The sequence below is a fragment of the Galeopterus variegatus genome, unplaced genomic scaffold, assembly GCF_000696425.1.
Source record: "Galeopterus variegatus unplaced genomic scaffold, G_variegatus-3.0.2 Scaffold465, whole genome shotgun sequence".
In the NCBI taxonomy this organism is placed as follows: domain Eukaryota; kingdom Metazoa; phylum Chordata; class Mammalia; order Dermoptera; family Cynocephalidae; genus Galeopterus; species Galeopterus variegatus.
Window position 1 is genome coordinate 657,096 of NW_007726576.1, and position 19,183 is coordinate 676,278.

At 41.4% G+C, this 19,183-nt stretch overlaps 1 protein-coding gene across 1 annotated transcript in view; it reads right to left on the reverse strand.

Moving 5' to 3' along the window:
• Positions 1-19,183, reverse strand: part of PARP4 (poly (ADP-ribose) polymerase family, member 4) — a 118,858-nt gene that overhangs the window by 56,002 nt on the left and 43,673 nt on the right. Inside the window, exons 15-19 of the mRNA XM_008569095.1 lie at positions 15,799-15,930; positions 14,683-14,769; positions 7,989-8,153; positions 6,529-6,575; positions 6,311-6,389 (exon numbers count right to left, since the gene is read on the reverse strand). Of these exons, the coding sequence (XP_008567317.1) occupies positions 6,311-6,389; positions 6,529-6,575; positions 7,989-8,153; positions 14,683-14,769; positions 15,799-15,930 (510 nt within the window). The remainder of the gene's footprint in view (positions 1-6,310; positions 6,390-6,528; positions 6,576-7,988; positions 8,154-14,682; positions 14,770-15,798; positions 15,931-19,183) is intronic.

Below are 19,183 nucleotides of genomic sequence, written 5' to 3' on the forward strand. Positions count from 1 at the left end.
GAGCTAAAAATAAATAAATAATTCACACACACACACACACACACACACACACACACACACAAAGAAACCCAGGGGGAAGAGAATACATAACAATTACAGTTCCTTGAAGTTGACGCGACAAGCAAACAGGAAGGACATTGTTGGGTGGGATGGGGGAGAGGGAGGAGGGAAGGAGGTTTCGGTAATGGGCCACAATAATCAACCATATTGTATATTGACAAAATATAATTTAAAAAAAGAAACCCTACAAATCAACAAGAAATGAAACTCTGGAAACTATAAAAATACACAGAAATTAAACAATATGCCCATGAATGACCTATGGATCCAAGGAGAAATTAAATAGGAAATCAAAAAATTTCTTAAAAGTAATGAAAATAAAGATGCATCATACCAAAACCTGTGGGATTCTGCAAAAGCATTACAGAGGGGGAAATTTATTGCAAAAATGCTTACATCAAATGAACAGAAAGATTTCAAATAAACAACCTTATGCAGCAAAATAAGAACAATCCAACCCCAAAAGTAGTAGACAAGAATAAATAAGATCTGAGCGGAACTAAATGAAATGACCCAAAAAATGATACAAAAGATCAATGAAACAAAAAGTTGTTCTTTTGAGAAGATAAGCAAAACAAACAAGCCATTGGCTAGGTTAACTAAAAAAAGAAGAGAGAAGATCCAAATAACAAAATCAGAAACAGAAAAGGAGACATTACAACTGATACCACAGAAATACAAAGAATCATTAGAGACAATAGTTAATAAACAACTAAACACCAAGGAATTGGAAAACCTGGAGGAAATGGATAAATTTCTGGACACATTCAAACTACCAATGTTGAACCAAGAAGAAATAGAAAATCTGAACAGACCATGCTGTAGATTGGATACCGCCCCCCAAACCTCAGTGAATCAAATCCCCGCAGTACCTATTGAGGGAGGGAAATCCTATTATAGTAACTGAAAGGTGGGGCCTTGAAGAGACGATTAGATTGTAAAACCATCCCACAGTAAATGAATTAATAATGGTGGTTGTATTAGTCCGCTCCTGTTGCTTATAACAAAATACTTGAAACTGGGTGATTTATAAAGAAAACAAAATTTATTGCTTATAGTTTCTGAGGCTAGGAAGTCCAAAGTCCGTCTAATAGTGGTGACAGTGACCCAGGGATCTCGTGTTGCAAGATGGTGGAAGCAGAGAAAGCAGAGAGAAAGACTCTCCTCTTCTTTTAAAGTCCTCAGAACCATGCCCCTGACCACCATTTTTAATCCATTCACTACTGCATGGGTCCTACAATACAATTACCTCTTTAAGGCTCCTCCTTTCAATTACCATAACAGGATTTCCCACCCTCTTAACAGTCACAATGGGGGCCAAGTTTCTAATACATAAAACTTGGGGGACACAATTCAAGCTTCAATGAGTTTTGGTGGGACATAATTCAATCCACTACAGTGGTCATGGGTGTGGTTCTGAAGGCTTTAAAAGAAGAGCACATGAGAGGTTAGTCTCTCTCTGCTCTACTATTTTCTGCCATGTGAGACCCTTGGGTCACTGTCACCACCATTAAGGCCTTCACTGACTGTGTTCACTGGACTTTGGACTTCCTAGCCTCTGAAACTGTAAGCAATAAATTTCATTTTTTTGCAAGTTACCCAGTTCTGTGTATTATGTTATAAGCAACAGAAGCAGACTAATACAGGAAACTGGTACCAGAGAAGTGGGATGCTGCTTATAACAAATACTTGAAAATGTGGAAGCAGCTTTGGAACTGGATGTTGAGGAGAGGCTAGAAATAATTGGAGGAGGAGGGTAGAAAAAGCCTTGCTGCTGGTGGGAATTTAGAAGACAAGAAAACTAGGGAAAGTTTAGAATGTTTTAGAGACTGGTTAAATGGTGGTGACCAGAATGCTTATGGAAATATGGCCTATAAAGACCACTCTAAGGAGATCTCAGTTGTAAATGAGAAGAGAATTATTTGAAAATGGGGCAAAGATCAACCTTGCTATGAACTGGTGAAGAACTTGGCTGCATTGGGTCCATATCCTAGGACTTCGTCGAAATTGGAATTTGAGAGTTGTGAACCAGAGTACTTGGCAGAAGAAATTTCTAAGCAGCAAAACATTAAGGAAGCCGCATGGCTACTTTTAATAGCCTACATTGAGTTGTGGCAGCAAAAGCATGATATAAAGCCAGAATTTAAAAGGGAAGCAGAGCACAGATATTTAGAAAATTTGCAGCCTGGCCATGTGGTAGAGAAGCAGAGAGCATTTTCAGGAGAAAAATCCAATGGTGCAACAGAGGGACTTGTTGGTAAAGACATTAGCATGGCTATGTGGCAGCAAGGTGCTAATAGCCAAGATAATGGGAGAAATGCCCTGAAGGCATTTCAGAGATCTTGGAGGCTATGTCTTCCATTACAGGCCCAGAGGCCTAGGGAGACAGAATGGTCTTAGGGACAGGCCAAGGCACCCTCCATGGGCTTGCTGCCCAGGGCCACCTTGGGAGAGTGCTCCCTACACCAGCAACTCCAACTGCTTTGGCTGCTCCAAATGTGGCTAAATTGGCTCCAGGTGTGGCTAGACGTATGGCTTTGGAAAATACAAGCCAGAAGCCTTATCAGTGTCCATGTGGTGTTAAGTCTGCAGGCTCATGGAAAGCCAGAGCTGGGAAGTCATGGGAGCCTCCACTCCAATTTCAAAGGGCGTATGGAAAAGGCTGGGGACCCAAGAAGAGATCTGTCACAGGACCAGATTCATCACATAGAGCCTTCACTAAAGCAATGCTGGGTGAAAATGTGGGGTCAGAGTTACAGCAGAAAAATCCCACCAGTGCCATTTCTAATGAAGCTGTGAGAGTGGGAATGCCATGGAGACTCCAGACTTATGGAGCTTGTAGAGTGGAATTCCAGCTGGGGAGAGGTGAAGTATGGCCTAAGACCAGGAAAACCACAGAAGCAAGTTCTCAAGGAATTGGGGACACAACCCCTACACTTGTGTGCAGAGGACATCGAACATGAAGTCAAGGTACATGATTTGCCAGCTTTGAGATTTAATGCTGCTCTGCTGGGATTTGGATTTACTTAGGACGTGTTACCCTTTTCTTTTGGCCTATTTCTCCCTTTTTGAATGGGAATATATACCCTATGTTTGTCCCACCATTGTATCTTGGAAATAGATAACTTGTTTTGATCTCACAGATGGGACTTTGAACTTTAGACTTTTGAGTAGAAACAAATTAAGACTCTGGGGATGAAATGAATGTATTTGTATGTGAAAAAGACTTGAGTTTTGGGGAGGTCAGGGGCAATGTCCCCCCAAACTCACTGAAGCTTAAATCCCCACTGTAACTGTTGAGGGTGGGACATCCTATTAAGTTAATTGAAAGGTGCGGCCTCAAAGAGATGATCAGCTTGTAGAACAATCCCATAGTGAGTGGATTAATAATGGTGGTCATGAGCATGGTTCTGAGGGCTTTAAAAAAAGAGTACATGAGAGGTTAGTCTGTCTCTCTTCTACCATTTTCTGCCACATGAGACCCCTGGGTCACTGTTGCCACCACCAAGACCCTCACTGGAGGGTTCCCTGGACTTTTGACTTCCTAGCCTCCAAAACTGTAAGCAATAAATTTCATTTTCTTACAAATTACCTCGTTATGTGTATTTTGTTATAAGCAACAGAAATGGACAAATACAGACCAATAACAAACAATGATATTGAAGCACTAATCAGCAATCTCCCAACAGAGAAAAGCCCAGGACTGTATGGCTTTAGTGCTGAATTCTACCAAAACCTTAAAGAGGAATTAATACCAATACTCTTCAAACTATTCCAAAAAATTGAAACATTCTCCCAAACTCTTTCTATGAGGCAGCATCACTCTGATACCAAAACCAGACAAAGATACAACAAAAAAAGAAAATTACAGACCAGTATTGTTGATGAACATAGATCCAAAAATTCTCAACAAAATATTGTCAATCAACAAAACATCAAAAAAAATTATACACCACGATCAAGTGGGATTCATCCAGGGGATGCAAGGATGGCTCAATACACACAAGTCAATAAATGTCATACACCACATCGACAAAATCAAGGACAAAAACCATATGACGATCTAAAGAGTTGCAGAAAAAGCATTTGACAAAACTCAACATTTTTTCATGATAAAGACTCAGCAAATTAGGTATAGAAGAAAAGTATCTCAACACAATAAAAGTCATATATGACAAACAAACTCACTGCCAATATCATCTTGAATGTTCCCACTCTCATCACTCCTATTTAACACAGTATTGGAAGTACTAGCCAGAGCAAGCAAGCAAGAGAAAGAAATAAAGATCATCCAGATGGGAACCTGTTTGCAGATGATGTGATGCTATATAAAACCTAAAGACTCTACTGAAAAACTCTTAGAGCTGAAAAACAATTCCAGTAAAGTTACCGGATACAAAATCAACACAAACAAATCAGTAGCATTTTTACACTCCAACAATGAACTAGCAGAAAAAGAAATCAAGAAAGCAAGCCCATTTACAATAGTCACCAAAAAAATAAAATACCTAGGAATAAATTTAACCAAGGAGGTGAAAGAGCTCTACAATGAGAATTATAAATCCCTGCTGAAAGAAATTAAAGAGGATACAAAAAGATGGAAAGACTCTGTCCATGCTCTTGGGCTGTAAGAATTAACAGTGTGAAAATGTCCATACTACCCAAAGCATTGATCTACAGATTCAATGCAATCCCCATCAAAATACCAATGACATTTTTCACGGAAACAGAAAAAACAATCCTAACATTCATACAAAACAACAAACAGCTTCAAATATACAAAGTAACCCTCAACAACAGCCAAAATAAAGCCAGAGGCATTATACTACCTGACTTCAAATTATAGTACAAAGCTATAATATCCAAAACAGCATGGTACTGGCATAAAAACAGACACTTGGACCAATGGAACAGAAGAGAGAACCCAGACAAAGGCACCAAGAACACACATTGGGGATAAGACTGCCTCTTCAATAAATGGTTCTGGGAAAACTGGACATCCATATGCAGAAGAACGAAACTAGGCCCGTATCTTTCACCATATACCAAAAACAACTCAAAATGGATTAAAGACTTATAAGACCTGAAACTATAAAACTCCTAAAAGAAAACATAGGGAAACACTTCAGAAAGTAGGACGGGGGGCCAAGCCCATGGCACACTCGGGAGAGTGCGGCGCTGGGAGCGCAGCAGCGCTCCTGCCATGGGTTCGGATCCTATATAGGGATGACCGGTGCGCTCACAGCGCTCACTGGCTGAGCGTGGTGCGGCCAGTCTCAAAAAGGACAAAAAAAAAAAAAAAAAAAAGAAAGAAAGTAGGACTGGGCAAAGACTTTATGAATAAGACCCCAAAAGCACAGGCAACAAGAGAAAAAATAAGCAAGTGGGAGTACATCAAACTAAAAAGCTAATGCATAGCAAAATAAACCACTAAGAGTGAAATGACAACCTACAGAATAGGAGAAAATATTTGCAGGCTATGTATCTGACAAGGGATTAATATCAAGAATATACAAGGAACTCAAACAACTAAATGGTTAAAAAAAAAGGCAACGTGATTAAAAAATGGATAAAAGAGCTGAATAGGCATTTCTGAAAGGAAGATATGCAAATTGCCAACAGACCCATGAAAATGTACTCAGCATCACTAAGCGTCAGGGAAATGCAAATCAAAACCACATTGATATATCATCTCACCCCAGTTAGACTGATCGTTATCAAAAAGACAGAGAATAACAAATGCTGGCAAGGATATGGAGAAAGGGGAACCCTCCTACACTGTTGATACGACTGAAAATTGGTGCAGTCGTTATAGAAAACAGTATGGAGGTTCCTCAAACAACTACAGATAGAACTGGCATATGATCTAGCAATTCCACTGCTGAGTATATACCCAAGGGAATGGAAATTACCATGTGGAAGGGATACCTACACACCCATGTTTATCACAGCTCTATTTACAATAGCCAAGAGTTGGAACCAACCTAAATATCCATCAATGGATGACTGGATTAAGAAAATGTGGTATATATACGCAGTGGAATACTACTCAGCCATAAAAAAGAATGAAATTCTGCCATTCATTGCAACATGGATGAGCTTGGAGAAAATCATGTTAAGTGAAATAAGCCAAGCACAGAAAGCGAAATATCTCATGTTCTCACTCATAAGTGGGAGCTAAAAAATTAAACAAATTAAAAAAAGAAAGAAAGATTTTTTAAAAAGGAAAAGAAATTAGACATTCACTAACCTTTCGTTTCAGTTCATGTGTATCACTGGAAATGAATTCAATCACGTATGGCATCTCAATAGACATAGTCAAAGAGAAGCTACCAAAAATGAGAAGAGTGTTTTAGTCTCATACCTTAAATTTTTCCTGAAGTTGTTTCACATAATTTAAAGGAAAATTTAAACCATCAAACTAATGTCCATTGAATGATTGACAAGTTTTATATTTTAAGTACTAACCTTTGCTTTGTTCCTATTTCCTTTATACAAATCTTCTCTACTGTATCCTGTTAAAGGAAAAGTATATATGGATAACTAAGTATCTATTAGTTTTTTTTGTTTTTTTTTTTGTCTTTTATCTTTTTTCCGTGTCCGGCAACGGATCGCAACCCTCAGATCCTGTTAAAGGAAAAGTATATATGGATAACTAAGTATCTATTTGTTTTTTTTTTTGTCTTTTATCTTTTTTCCGTGTCCGGCAACGGATCGCAACCCCCAGATCCTGTTAAAGGAAAAGTATATATGGATAACTAAGTATCTATTTGTTTTTTTTTTTGTCTTTTATCTTTTTTCCGTGTCCGGCAACGGATCGCAACCCCCAGATCCTGTTAAAGGAAAAGTATATATGGATAACTAAGTATCTATTTGTTTTTTTTTTTGTCTTTTATCTTTTTTCCGTGTCCGGCAACGGATCGCAACCCCCAGATCCTGTTAAAGGAAAAGTATATATGGATAACTAAGTATCTATTTGTTTTTTTTTTTGTCTTTTATCTTTTTTCCGTGTCCGGCAACGGATCGCAAGCCTCAGTGTTGCCCCCGTACCGGACCGGAGACCGGCAACGGGATTGCAAACCTCGGTGTTGCTCCCGCGCCTCGCTCAGCCAGTGAGCGGGAGCCGGTCTGTATGTGGGATCCGAACCCTCGGGCGGGAGCGCCCCCGCGCTTCCCAAGCGGCGCACTATCCAGTGCGCCACCGGGCCGGCCCCGTATCTATTAGTTTTCACATTGAGGCTCTAAACTAATGTAATTTCAGTAAGGCCACAACTGAGAACAGCAACGAGACAGCTGGTTTCAGTTCTAAGTAGTGAAACACAGAGCATTTGCTGATGTAATGACAGGAACTTCTAAAGTACAACTAATATCAGGGAGCAATTATAACCATTTTGTCAGAGATTTTCAACTCTTACATATGCCTGTGTGCGTGTATACACACACATATGCACACACTTTTATATACATGAGGGTACCTTGAAAATTTCATAGAATCTCTCATGAACTTTTAAAAGTGCCCTCCATACAAAGTGCTCTTCACACAAAAATATACATACAAAGTTAGGAAGTGTGGAAGGATATATACCAAAGCATTAACCAGGCCATGTATGGGCAATGGAATTAAGGATGATTTTTACTTTCTTCTTTTGGCTTATTTGCATACTCTATGCTTATCTAAATTCTTCATGATGAACATGCAATACAGATAACAAAACGTTTTGAGTGACTGAACAAATTAAAAATCTTATGCCCATTGAACATATCTGTGTCTTTTATTCTTTTCATTTTACAGATATAATGCATCCAAATGCATAAATGCCAGTACAATTGACTTTATACACTGAAAAGATTATTTCAGATATTTTTTCTCGCCTATGCATAAACCTCCCCCAAAATGCTTCTTCATATCTTGTCTTGAACATACAAACCTGAAGGTTTTCATTCAAAGCCTTGTCTTGCTGCCAGGGCGCTACGGAGGCAGGCATGAAGAAGACAGCAATAGCACCTTGGATGCTGAGTTCTGTGATGTAGGTGATCTTGATAAGCACCTTCGCCTTAGGGGGTAAGTTTCCAACACTCACAGTAAAAACGTCCTGAAACAGAAACATATGACAACTTTCAAGCCAAAAGAATCTGTTCTATGCTAGTTAATCACTCATAGTTACTCAACTTGGATTAAAATCTGCCAGGTTCTTCCTCAGAAAATGGTAATAGAACCTACAAAACACATTGGTGGTGCTAAGGAGAATCCTGGAGCCATTCCCAGTGGTAGAGACGGAGTGACATGTGCGGGAGGTGGAAGAAGAGAAGGCCCCTTGGCAGCTGCACGGGGGAGCATCACCTAATGGATCTGCACTGTGGCCTCGCACACATGGGCTTTGTCGAGTGGACGGCCTCCACACAGCCCCCTTCTTTTTATTTTATTTTATTTTATTTTTTTATTTTTTTTTAAAAGATGACCGGTAAGGGGATCTTAACCCTTGACTTGGTGTTGTCAGCACCACACTCAACCATTGAGCGAACCGGCCATCCCTATGTGGGATCCGAACCCGGGGCCTTGGTGTTATCAGCACCGCACTCTCCCGAGTGAGCCACGGGCCGGCCCACACAGCCCCCTTCTTGAAGAACCTTTGGCCTCCCCAACCTCCACTGCTCCAGCACCAGTTCCACCCATGGCTACAGAACTAGAGAAGCTTTCTCTCAACAGACACAAGGCAGAATTGGCTGCTGCTGTGGTGGGAGAAGGTGCAGAAATGCAGAGAAGTCCCCACTGTAATGCCCAGGAGCACAGGTCCTGCCTAAGACTGAAGCTGAACAGAACACCCCTGCCCCCACCACGAGCCTAGCACCAAGTGTCAAGGAAGAGCAGTCTACCACTAGGGGAGGGACAGGAGCATGGCAAAGCCACCTCTGTGGGACAGTGTTCAGGGCCTGCTGAAAGTGAGGGTAGTGCATGAACGCCAAGGAAAGCCCTTTGGCATCCCAGGACCCACCATGCACCTGGTAATGGCAGCCCACTACTGGAGTAATTTGAAGACGATGGTGCACTGAGGGTCATAATCACAACAAAACCCAAACTCGACTCAACTTTGTGACCCCTACACTAACAGCCTGACAGGACAGGAGTGGCCATTTCTGGCATAAATACCATTTGTTTTAGCCTCTACTCTTCTTCTACACCCAATGTTCAGAACTCAATCACAAATTCCAAAATATACACATAAAAAAAGCAAGAAAAAAATGACCAAATGTCAAGAGATAAAGCAATTAACAGAACAGACTCAGAGATGACCATGGCAAAAATGTATTTCAAAAAAGAAAGTGAAAGATTTTATCAGATAAGCAAAAGGTGAGAGAATTCCTTGAGAGCACCCTTGCACTGCAAAAAAAAAAAAATGTTAAAGAGAACTCTTCAAGCAGAAGGAGGATAATACCAGATGGAAATTTTTTTACTTATTTCTAATTGCTTTAAAAGACAGTTGAATATCTAGAGCAAAAAAGTAACAACATGTTGTGGGATTTATAACATATGAAGAAATAAAATACACAACAATAGCACAAAGATATGGGGGGAAATGAAAGTATACTGTTGTGAGGTTCTCATACTATACTTGAAGTAGTGTGATATTACTTCAAGGTAGACTGTGGTAAGTGGAAGATGTACCTTGTAAAGCCTGAAGCAGTGCTGACCAATATTCCTTTCTATGATGATAAAAATGTTCTATAGATGGACTAACCAATAACACAGCCACTAGACACATGCAAACATTTTATTTTATTTTAAAAACTAACTTAAATGTAACTAGTGGCTACTGTATTTTAACATGCAGCTTGAGAGCAAAAACCAAAAGTTGTTAAGAGAGGTATAATTAATAAGCCAATAATGGTGATAAAAGAATCATAAAAAATACTCAGTACAAAGAAGGCAGGAAAAGAGAGGGGAAGGAACAAAGAACAAATGGGACAAACAGAAAACAACTGGCCTGGGCTGGCCCGGTGGCACACTGCTGCAGTACGCCGCTTGGGAGTGCGGCGGCGCTCCCGCCGAGGGTTCGGATCCCACATACAGACCGGCCGCTCGCTGGCTGAGCGAAGCGCGGGGGCAACGCTGAGGGTTGCGATTCTGTTGCCGGTCCTGGTCCGGTACGGGCGCGACACTGAGGGTTGCGATCCGTTGCCGGTCACGAAAAAAGACAAAAAGGAAAAAAAAAAAAAGAAAACAACTGGCCAGACGGGAGATGCAAATCCAACCAGATTAGTAACCACATTACATGAAAATGGTCAAAACAATCCACTTAAGGTGCAGAGACTGTCAGACTGGATGAAACAACAAAACTTGACTATATCCTGTCTAAATAGTATAGAGTTATGGTGAAAAATAAGTCAGTCTAGATTTTTAAAAGAGGAAAAATGGTCAAATAATCCCATAAATGGAGGTCTCAGAAACACTGCCATTTAATCTGGCAATTAGGAGGATGTAAGTGGTGCTGGCTGAGCATTCACTCCAGCCTTGGTTGTGGCAACACAGTTCTCTTATTATTTTACCATTAACTCTTTCCTGTCTTTTTCTGTTACTTCCCCTCTTAAATATTGGGGATATTTTAATATGTAATTATAAATACATAAATACAGAGATTTACAATTAGATATTTATATATATATATATATACATATATATATGTATTTACATCTTTATACTTCTATCTTTACAAATAGCATGTTAAGAGCTACATGACAGATATGTCGAGGTTGCCATGGAAGCAGAAAGTAATTGCATCTAACTTTTCCTGGGGAAAAGCAGGAAAAGCTTTCATTTCCTCTTAGATAAAGGGATTCCTAAGCTAACATTTTAAAAAGTTTTTAAAATCAATATATATATTTTTTTAAATCAAGCAAACAAATGTAGTTAGAACATTCCATCCAGAAGAGCAAGCACCTCTGCAAATGGCATTGTTTCTGGGAAATACAAATAGCTCAAGCTTATTGGGGTATGAAGTACAAGGGAGAACACAATGAGTGAGACAGAAGAAGCAGACAAAGCCAAGTCTTCGAAGGCCTCCTGCGCCATGTTAACGAAACAAGGGAACAACCTGTGGGTCCTAAACTAGAGAAAGGGTTATAGTAAGGTGATGACATGGGCGGATTCCACAGACACTTAGTAGAAAACTTCAACAGATGATTAACTGCATATGGGATTTAGGCATATTACTTAATAAGTATGTGTTTTTTATTTTTTAACTTAAAATTTTAAATTACTGATTTATTTTAATGAGCACTCTCGTTCCTTTTATAACCTGACTTCAAAAATTATTAAATGAAAGATGAATTTATGTATATACCAAAGATGGGCCAATATAAATTTTATTCTAGTAGTTTAGACAAAGACTTTATTGTGCCTTAACCCAAGAAATCTTAGAGAGGAAAAAAATATATATATAATTTCAGATAAAATTAGACCTAAGGAAGTGGTAATGGTGTGCTAGGCAGCTTTCCCTGGGTAGGGCAGCCCAAGTCCTTCTCTGCTTCTGCTTTTACCACACAACATTTGAAGGCAGGTGTTCCGGGCTGCATCCTTGGATAATGCCCAATCTGCCCCCAGGCCATCATCTCAGAGACTGCCAGGATGACTCCCAGACCCCCATGCCCAGTGCAGATCTCTCTCCTGAGCTCTTGACCCTATATCCAGCTTCTTCAGGGACTTGTGCTCACAATGTCCCACCAGTTCTTGAACTCATGATCTCCCCACCCTCCTTACTCCAACACCCGTGTAGAACCCCACTGCTGTGATCCTTGCCCTGGGGATGCCCACACCAGAACTGCCCAAGTACTATCCTCAGCTCCATTTACTCTGGCACACCCTCCACACATCCTCCACCCCTTACCCAGGGCTGTCCTTCCACCTCCCTAAATTGTCCACAGCAGTTGCATCTTCTCCTTTTCCAAGGTCACTACCTTAGTTTAGGCCCTCCTTCTACTCTACCACAATGGTCACCTAACTGGTCTTGCCCCTCCAGACTTCTCACTGCCTGCTGAGTGTGCTTTCTCACAGACAGGTCTCATCACTGCTACTCCAGCCAGGCCAAAATACACCTATTTTCCCAGGGAATGGCACTACTTCAGGTCTCTCACAGCCTGCACTGTGTCCCCTGTGCTCGCAAGGCCCTCACCTCATGGTGTACCTGGGGAATGCCTGCTCAGCTCAAGTGCCTCTGTCCCTGGAAAGGCACACCCGAGGTCACTGCCTTGCTGTTCCACTGCTCCGTTAGTGCGGGAAAGGCATGTCCCCAGCACTACACTTGCTGGGCATGCTAGACCATGCACCCACATGGGACCAGCTGGCATTTCTAAACTGCCAGCGTCTGGCATAGGTGCTAAAGTTGGTCTAATCATGAAGTGAAGAAAGAGGTAGGCAACAGCATCATTTAGGATGACACGGAGTGGCTGCTTTTTGCCATTTTGGAGATTGCAGGAACACTTAGCAGGAGGATAACTGGATGGTCTGTGGGAAAGTGGCTAAGTCTCATGTCGAAAGAAGGAGAGTAAAGGGGTGGGAATCTGAGGGGAGAAGAAGGAGCCAGCGAGGGTCTGCTTTATTTTTTAGGGTGGCTAGGTCAAGGAGAAAAAGCGAGTCGTGAGGGAGAAAATGGAAATACAGAGAGGTAATGATGGATGGGCACATGCTAGGGAAAGCTTACATGAGATGAGATAGGACGGGGGAAGGGATCAGCATTAGAAATAATCAGGGAGGAAAAAGATGAGGCTGAGGATGTCACTTTTGAGCTGGAGGGAGGAAAGCTAAAGGGATTCATGACTTACACTTGTTTTCATTTGAAATAAGAAGAGGGGTCACCTACTGATAGTGGAGATACAGGTAAGGTTGCTGGGTTAAGGAGAATGGTAAAGGATTAAAATAGCAATTTTTATGCAGAGAACAAAGAAGCCAGCTGGGGTGAAGAAAGGACTGCAGAGGTGTAGAGCAGGAAGGGTTGGAGAACGCCACCTAGCTCTTCATTGCAAGACATGCTTCTCCCAGCGTTATCCAGATTTCTGATACACAGCATTAATCTGATTAATCTTTTTTTTTTTTTTTTTGTCCTTTTTGAGACTGGCCGCACCGCACTCAGCCAGTGAGCGCTTTGAGCGCACTGGCCATCCCTATACAGGATCCGAACCCACAGAGGGAGCGCTTCTGCGCTCCCAGCGCCGCACTCTCCCGAGTGCGCCAAGGGCTTGGCCCAATTTGATTAATCTTAACGCATCTCCATATAACATTCCAACACAAATGATCCGTCTCTCAACACTTTGGATGTCTAAAACTAGAAGAGAGTTGGAAACATTTTATACTGTACATATGTGTGTGTGTCAAATAACATCTTTTGATTCTTGGGAACATATATGCAACACACAATATATATTACTATATTATATATAGGCTATGCATATGATTTACAATATTCCCCACTATCAGAAGACTAATATATGAAATATCTAATAATATAAACATATAACTTAATACACATATAGTAATATATAACAAAATATATGTATTTTATGATGATATCATATATTATTATAGCATGAGAACATCAAAGTCACTAGACAGCAAAATTCATATAGGGAAACCATGGCTTGAGTTGGCAGTAGTTCTGACCAGACTTTACCCGAAAGTAATATCTTTTGTGAATACCGTTTTCCTGTGGATCATATCCCTAGAAAAATATGTTAGTACAAACTAGGAAACAAATTTACCAACTCATGTCTGACAGTAACTCCACACTATTAAGCATCAGTCTCTAAAATGAACCGCAGGCTTTTATAAACACAGTTTGGCCAGGGCTAGTAGTATTAACTTTTAATCCTCATCTCTTCGTTGCTTATCACTATCTGGCAAATAGTTACCCTAGCTGTCAAAAGTAGTAATTTACACCCTAAATCTACATTAATCTTTCATACATCCCTAACCCCAACAAACATTAACCTTTCACAATACTAAGGCAAAGTGTCATCCTCAGAGTTAATACCTGAAGCACACAACCCCATCTGCAGAAACTACTACCATGCAGTCAAGGCATGGTCAGACACTGCATGTAATCCAGCACCTGCCAGAGGCACATTTAAAACACCTTATATTTAACAAAAGTAATCTAGTGGCGTGATAATTGCTCCTTTTTCCAGACTCTCCACATTACGTTCCTGTTAAAGCAATAATCAGAAAGCAAAGAAGCTGGACCCATCTCACAGCTGTGTAGAAATGCCTTTCTGGGTTATGATTTGGTAAAAATTGGATAAATTGCTAACTGAACTTAGTTCTAGGAAAAATGTAAATATATCACACTCTCTTCTCAGAAGATAAAAATTATATACCCCAAATGTTTTCTTTTTGTTGCCACTTCTGGGAAAGTCAGTTCCCCAGGACAGAAATAGCTGTTTGGTAATATCCTCCTTATTTGGACTAGTCAAATGGGTCTGACGGGCTTGGCCTACCCTTGCACACAGCAAGTGAAACTCTGAGAGAGTGGAAGTTATCTTGATCTCTAGTATAAGTCTCGTATTTCAAACCCTTTTCCAACTCTTCTTCCCTCTCTTGTAAGCACACTGACTGCTGGTGAGCACCAGCCGTACCGGAGCATCCTGGTCCATCAAGTAGGCACCATGGCCTCGGCTGACGGCATCTCGGTATTCTTGCTGGGCTTCTGCCTTCTCTTTAATCTGGAAAAGATTATTTTTACACCAGTCATTATATGAAGAGGGACTTTAGACTTTACTAAGGAAAGTTACATCAGTGTTCACTAAACCTAGGTAAAAACAGGAAACTAAGCATCTAAGATGAAAGGAAAGTTATATAAGGTTATCATAAAAATGTACTTATGTAATAAGGATTTGGACTAGAAAAGGCAAACTAAAGAGAATTCTCTTTATGTTGGGACCAAAATATTTCAGAGTCAATAGTGGAAAAACAGTTTGGTTGGAACTTTACATTGAACAAAAAAATAATAAAGTTTATTTTAAACTCAATAAATTGTGTGTTATATATAATTGCAACTGTGGGCTAATTCTTAGAATAAACAAAGAATAAATCAACTACTATTTCTTTTGGTACAATTTTTCTTAGAAATTTACAATAATAGCTTTTACTTCAGCTTGACTTTTAAGCAGGATGAGAAGGATGTTTTGGCAAAAATATATGAGGGCTTCACTAATTTTCCAATGTGCCTCTCTTAAACTTCTGATATTGAAATCACTCTTTTTTAAAGTGCCCAGGCAAAAAATTTGCAAGACACTGACGATAAAGACTGGACAGGTAAGAACAGAAAACAGTTAACAGGGAGGGACGTTTGACTGGAGGCTGATTGCACAAACGTTTGTTCTTCAAAGAATTTTTTTTTTTCCTTTTTGTCTTTTTTACTGACCGGTAACGGGATCGCAACCCTCGGTGTCACGCCCGCACCGGGGACCGGCAACGGGATCGCAACCCTCAGTGTTGCGCCCGCACCGCGCTCAGCCAGTGAGCGGGAACCGGTCTCCACATGGGATCCGAACCCTCGGCGGGAGCGCCGCCACACTCCCAAGCGGCGCACTCTCCAGTGCGCCACCGGGCCGGCCCAAAGAATATTTTTGTTTTATGATAAGGCTGCTACTCAACCCTGCATCCACAGGGACTCAGATAACGAAGATTTCAGTAAATGGGAAATTGACTTTGAAAGCACAGAGTGGTTGCAATGCACTTTCTCCCCTTACCTCTCCTACGATGTGCTTCCCGTTGATGAACGCTTCAAAGCCACACACAGCTGCCTTATCATCCAAAGGAAAGATATATTTTGCCTCAATGGGCACATGATGTTGATTTGTGTATGTCTGAAAAACAATTACCTAAAGAAGAAAAAAATCCATATACTTGAACCACATGGAACCACATTTGCAGGAACAGTGACTAATGAAAATGACCACACATACTCGTTTTAAATTCCTTGAATTTTTATCAGGGCCCTCAAGTTCCCAATCCTGGCTTCAGGGGTCAGCGCATTCTAGCACAGCAATGCACAGTCCATGTCACATGATAAAATGCACTGGCACATATTTAGGTAGTTCATACATGACTGACTGGCATATAAGTCACCTGAAGTCTTACAAACACTGTCTTAACAGGGGCAATACAGCTCTTATTACAATGGCTGGAAAAGAGCCCCTTCCATGATGTGGGCTCTGATGCCTCCCTGGTGTTGCGTGGGCTGGAAACTATTCCAGAATACTCCTCCTACCCGATCTGCTTTCAGGTCTTGCTATTTCCTCATGGGGATGTCTCTCTGGCTTTACTGCTCTCTACCAAGCTCTCCGGTGCCTTTCCTCTTCTAGCTCCACGTCTTCCTGCTGTGATTCTTCCAGAACCAAATATTTTCCATTCCTACCTGCCATCTGTATTGTTACCAAATTAGTCTTCCTAAATGGACTGTGCTCATCACCTCACACCTTTGCTCAGGAAAAGCAGGAGGCTTTAGATATTTGAAAATTAAAAAGAAACACCCTTAGACATATAACAAACAGTAAAATTTAAACATGTGGCAATAATAAGGCAAACTATTTAACAATTTGTACTAGTAATCTCTGGGAAGAGAAGAAAATTAAAATTAAAAAAAAAAAAAAAACTAACATTTAAAAATACTGTCCACACCTAGACTTACTGTAAGTGGGCTGTCCCCTGTGTGTGAAGGGTACCATTCCAGGCAAAATTGTCCAAGGGGCCCCCCTTTTTTTTTTTTCCTTTTTGTCTTTTTTTACTGACCGGTAATGGGATCACAACCCTTGGTGTCGCGCCCGCACCGGGGACCGGCAACGGGATCGCAACTCTCGGTGTTGTGCCCGCACCACGCTCAGCCAGTGAGCGGGAACCGGTCTCCACATGGGATCCGAACCCTCGGCGGGAGCGCCGCCATGCTCCCAAGCAGCGCACTCTCCAGTGCGCCACCAGGCCGGCCCAAGGGCCCCTTTTAATATAAACAATTTGAGTCTCCCAAAATCATCAGGTCAGCACCCTCTTGAAGACCCAATCTCTTGCCATCCTGCAAATAAATGCCTTGCTGGCTGGCAGGAGCGATCCCTGGAACTGGGGTCTGGGCATGGCGCAGGATGACGCCAGAGGTGAGAGCCCAGGAGTTTCTCAGTTATTTGGGCAACATGGATGCATGGCAGAAGGATGGAGAGTGCCTGACAGGGAAGACACGGGGGCTGGAGGCATGCAGGTGCTGATTGGAGGGGTGTCACACACTGTCTCCTTGGCTGTGCATGGAACTCCCTCCATTTGTCTCTTGGAGTTTTCTGCAGTTTTAGCAAACCCTTGAGAGCAGCATGTGTGCTTGACCTGGATTTGATGAATAGGATGACTATCTAATTGCACTTGGTTTAGGTGCGATTAGATAGTCAGCAGACCTTCTGCACGTGAGCTCCCCAAGGCCAGGCCTGTACCAGCCCATTCTCTTCATACATTGTGTGAACAGGCACTCAAAAAGTCAGTCATTTTAGATAATGATGATAAAAGTATTTTTATCAGGACTTAGAACAGAAACTAATAAACTGTAAAATGTTTGACATCTTAATTTTCTTCCTTTAGATGAAACCACTATGTAACTAAGCTGAAAACATTAAACTCATTCCTAGGAGGATCGAAATGTGAGTCATGCACATGCCAGAGTCGCGGGTGGGCCTCTGCATGGATACATGAGGCCAATCTACAGGCCAGCTGTCCCATCATAAGTTATTTTTGGGTGACCTTCCCCAGGGAAGCGGCCTCTTCGGGTCTCTTGAAACAGTGCAAGTTGTGAAATCCGGAGTAAGATGCGGAGGACATATGCCTCTCCTTGTAACATACTCATAATTTGTTTTGCAGCTACTACATGTGAAAAGAATGCCCGAGGGCCTTTACATTCGTTACATCTAATAGCCACAACACTGATGGGCAGATAGGATTATTTCCACTTTACACAGGAGGAAACTGAGGCACAAAGTAGTTAACTAACTTGCCCAAGGTCACGGCGCTAGAAAAGAAGGAGCAAGGATACAAAGCGAGGCCTTTCCAGCTCCAAGCCTTTGCTTCACAGTCTACGCCAAGCTGCACGACAGTGCAGTGGCTCCGAACCCTGATGCTGGAATTAGAATGATCTGAGTTCAGATTCCGGCTTCATCGTACTGTTCAGTATCCCTGAGCCTCAGCTTCCTCATCCAAACAACACGCATAATTATTGCACTTACCTCATACAGTTTGGGAAGAACAAAACACGCATGTGAAAAACTCAACCCAGGGCCTGATTCATAGGAAGTGGTAACCACGGTGGTTATAGCTCCCAAATAGCTCCAAAGGGACTGGCAAGTATAGAACACTGCCCACAGCCCACATCCACGTCTTCCCATCTGATGTACATCATATCAGGTGGGTATGGATCAGATGGGCCAGGGTGGGGAGGTCAGATAGAGCCAAACTGCTCTTCCCCACCCCTCCGCACCCGTTTCCCCAGTTTACGGTGATTGCTAAAATGAACCTAATTTCCTTCTAAAGGGATCAGAATATCACAGTACTGGACTCAGACATTCTTATTCTCCTAAGAGGTCTTTATATTTGTTTGATGCAATCTTTTTTAAAAAATGTATTTATATTCATTGTGCATTTTTATGGTGTACAGTTTGTTGTTTCAATACACGCATATATTGTGTGATCCACTCAGAATAATTAGCGTATCTATCACCTAAGCAGTTATCATTTCTTCCTGATTATAACATTCAAGAACTTTTTTTCTGGCTATCTTGAGATATACAATGCTATATTACTAGCTCTTGTCACCCTAGAGCACCAGAATTTATTCTTCCCATTGAACTGTCACTCTGTAACTTTGTACCTGTTTACCAGCTTCTGCCCATTCCCCCCCCTACCCCCAGCTTCTGAGTCTGGTAACTGGCATCTTACTCGCTCTTTCTTTCCTTTTCTTTTTTTCTAATTTTTATTTATTTATTTATTTATTTAAAAGATGACCAGTAAAGGGATCTTAACCCTTGACTTGGTGTTGTCAGCACCACGCTCTCCCAAGTGAGCCACGGGCTGGCCCTTCTTTTTTATTCTTTCTTAATTGACCCATGA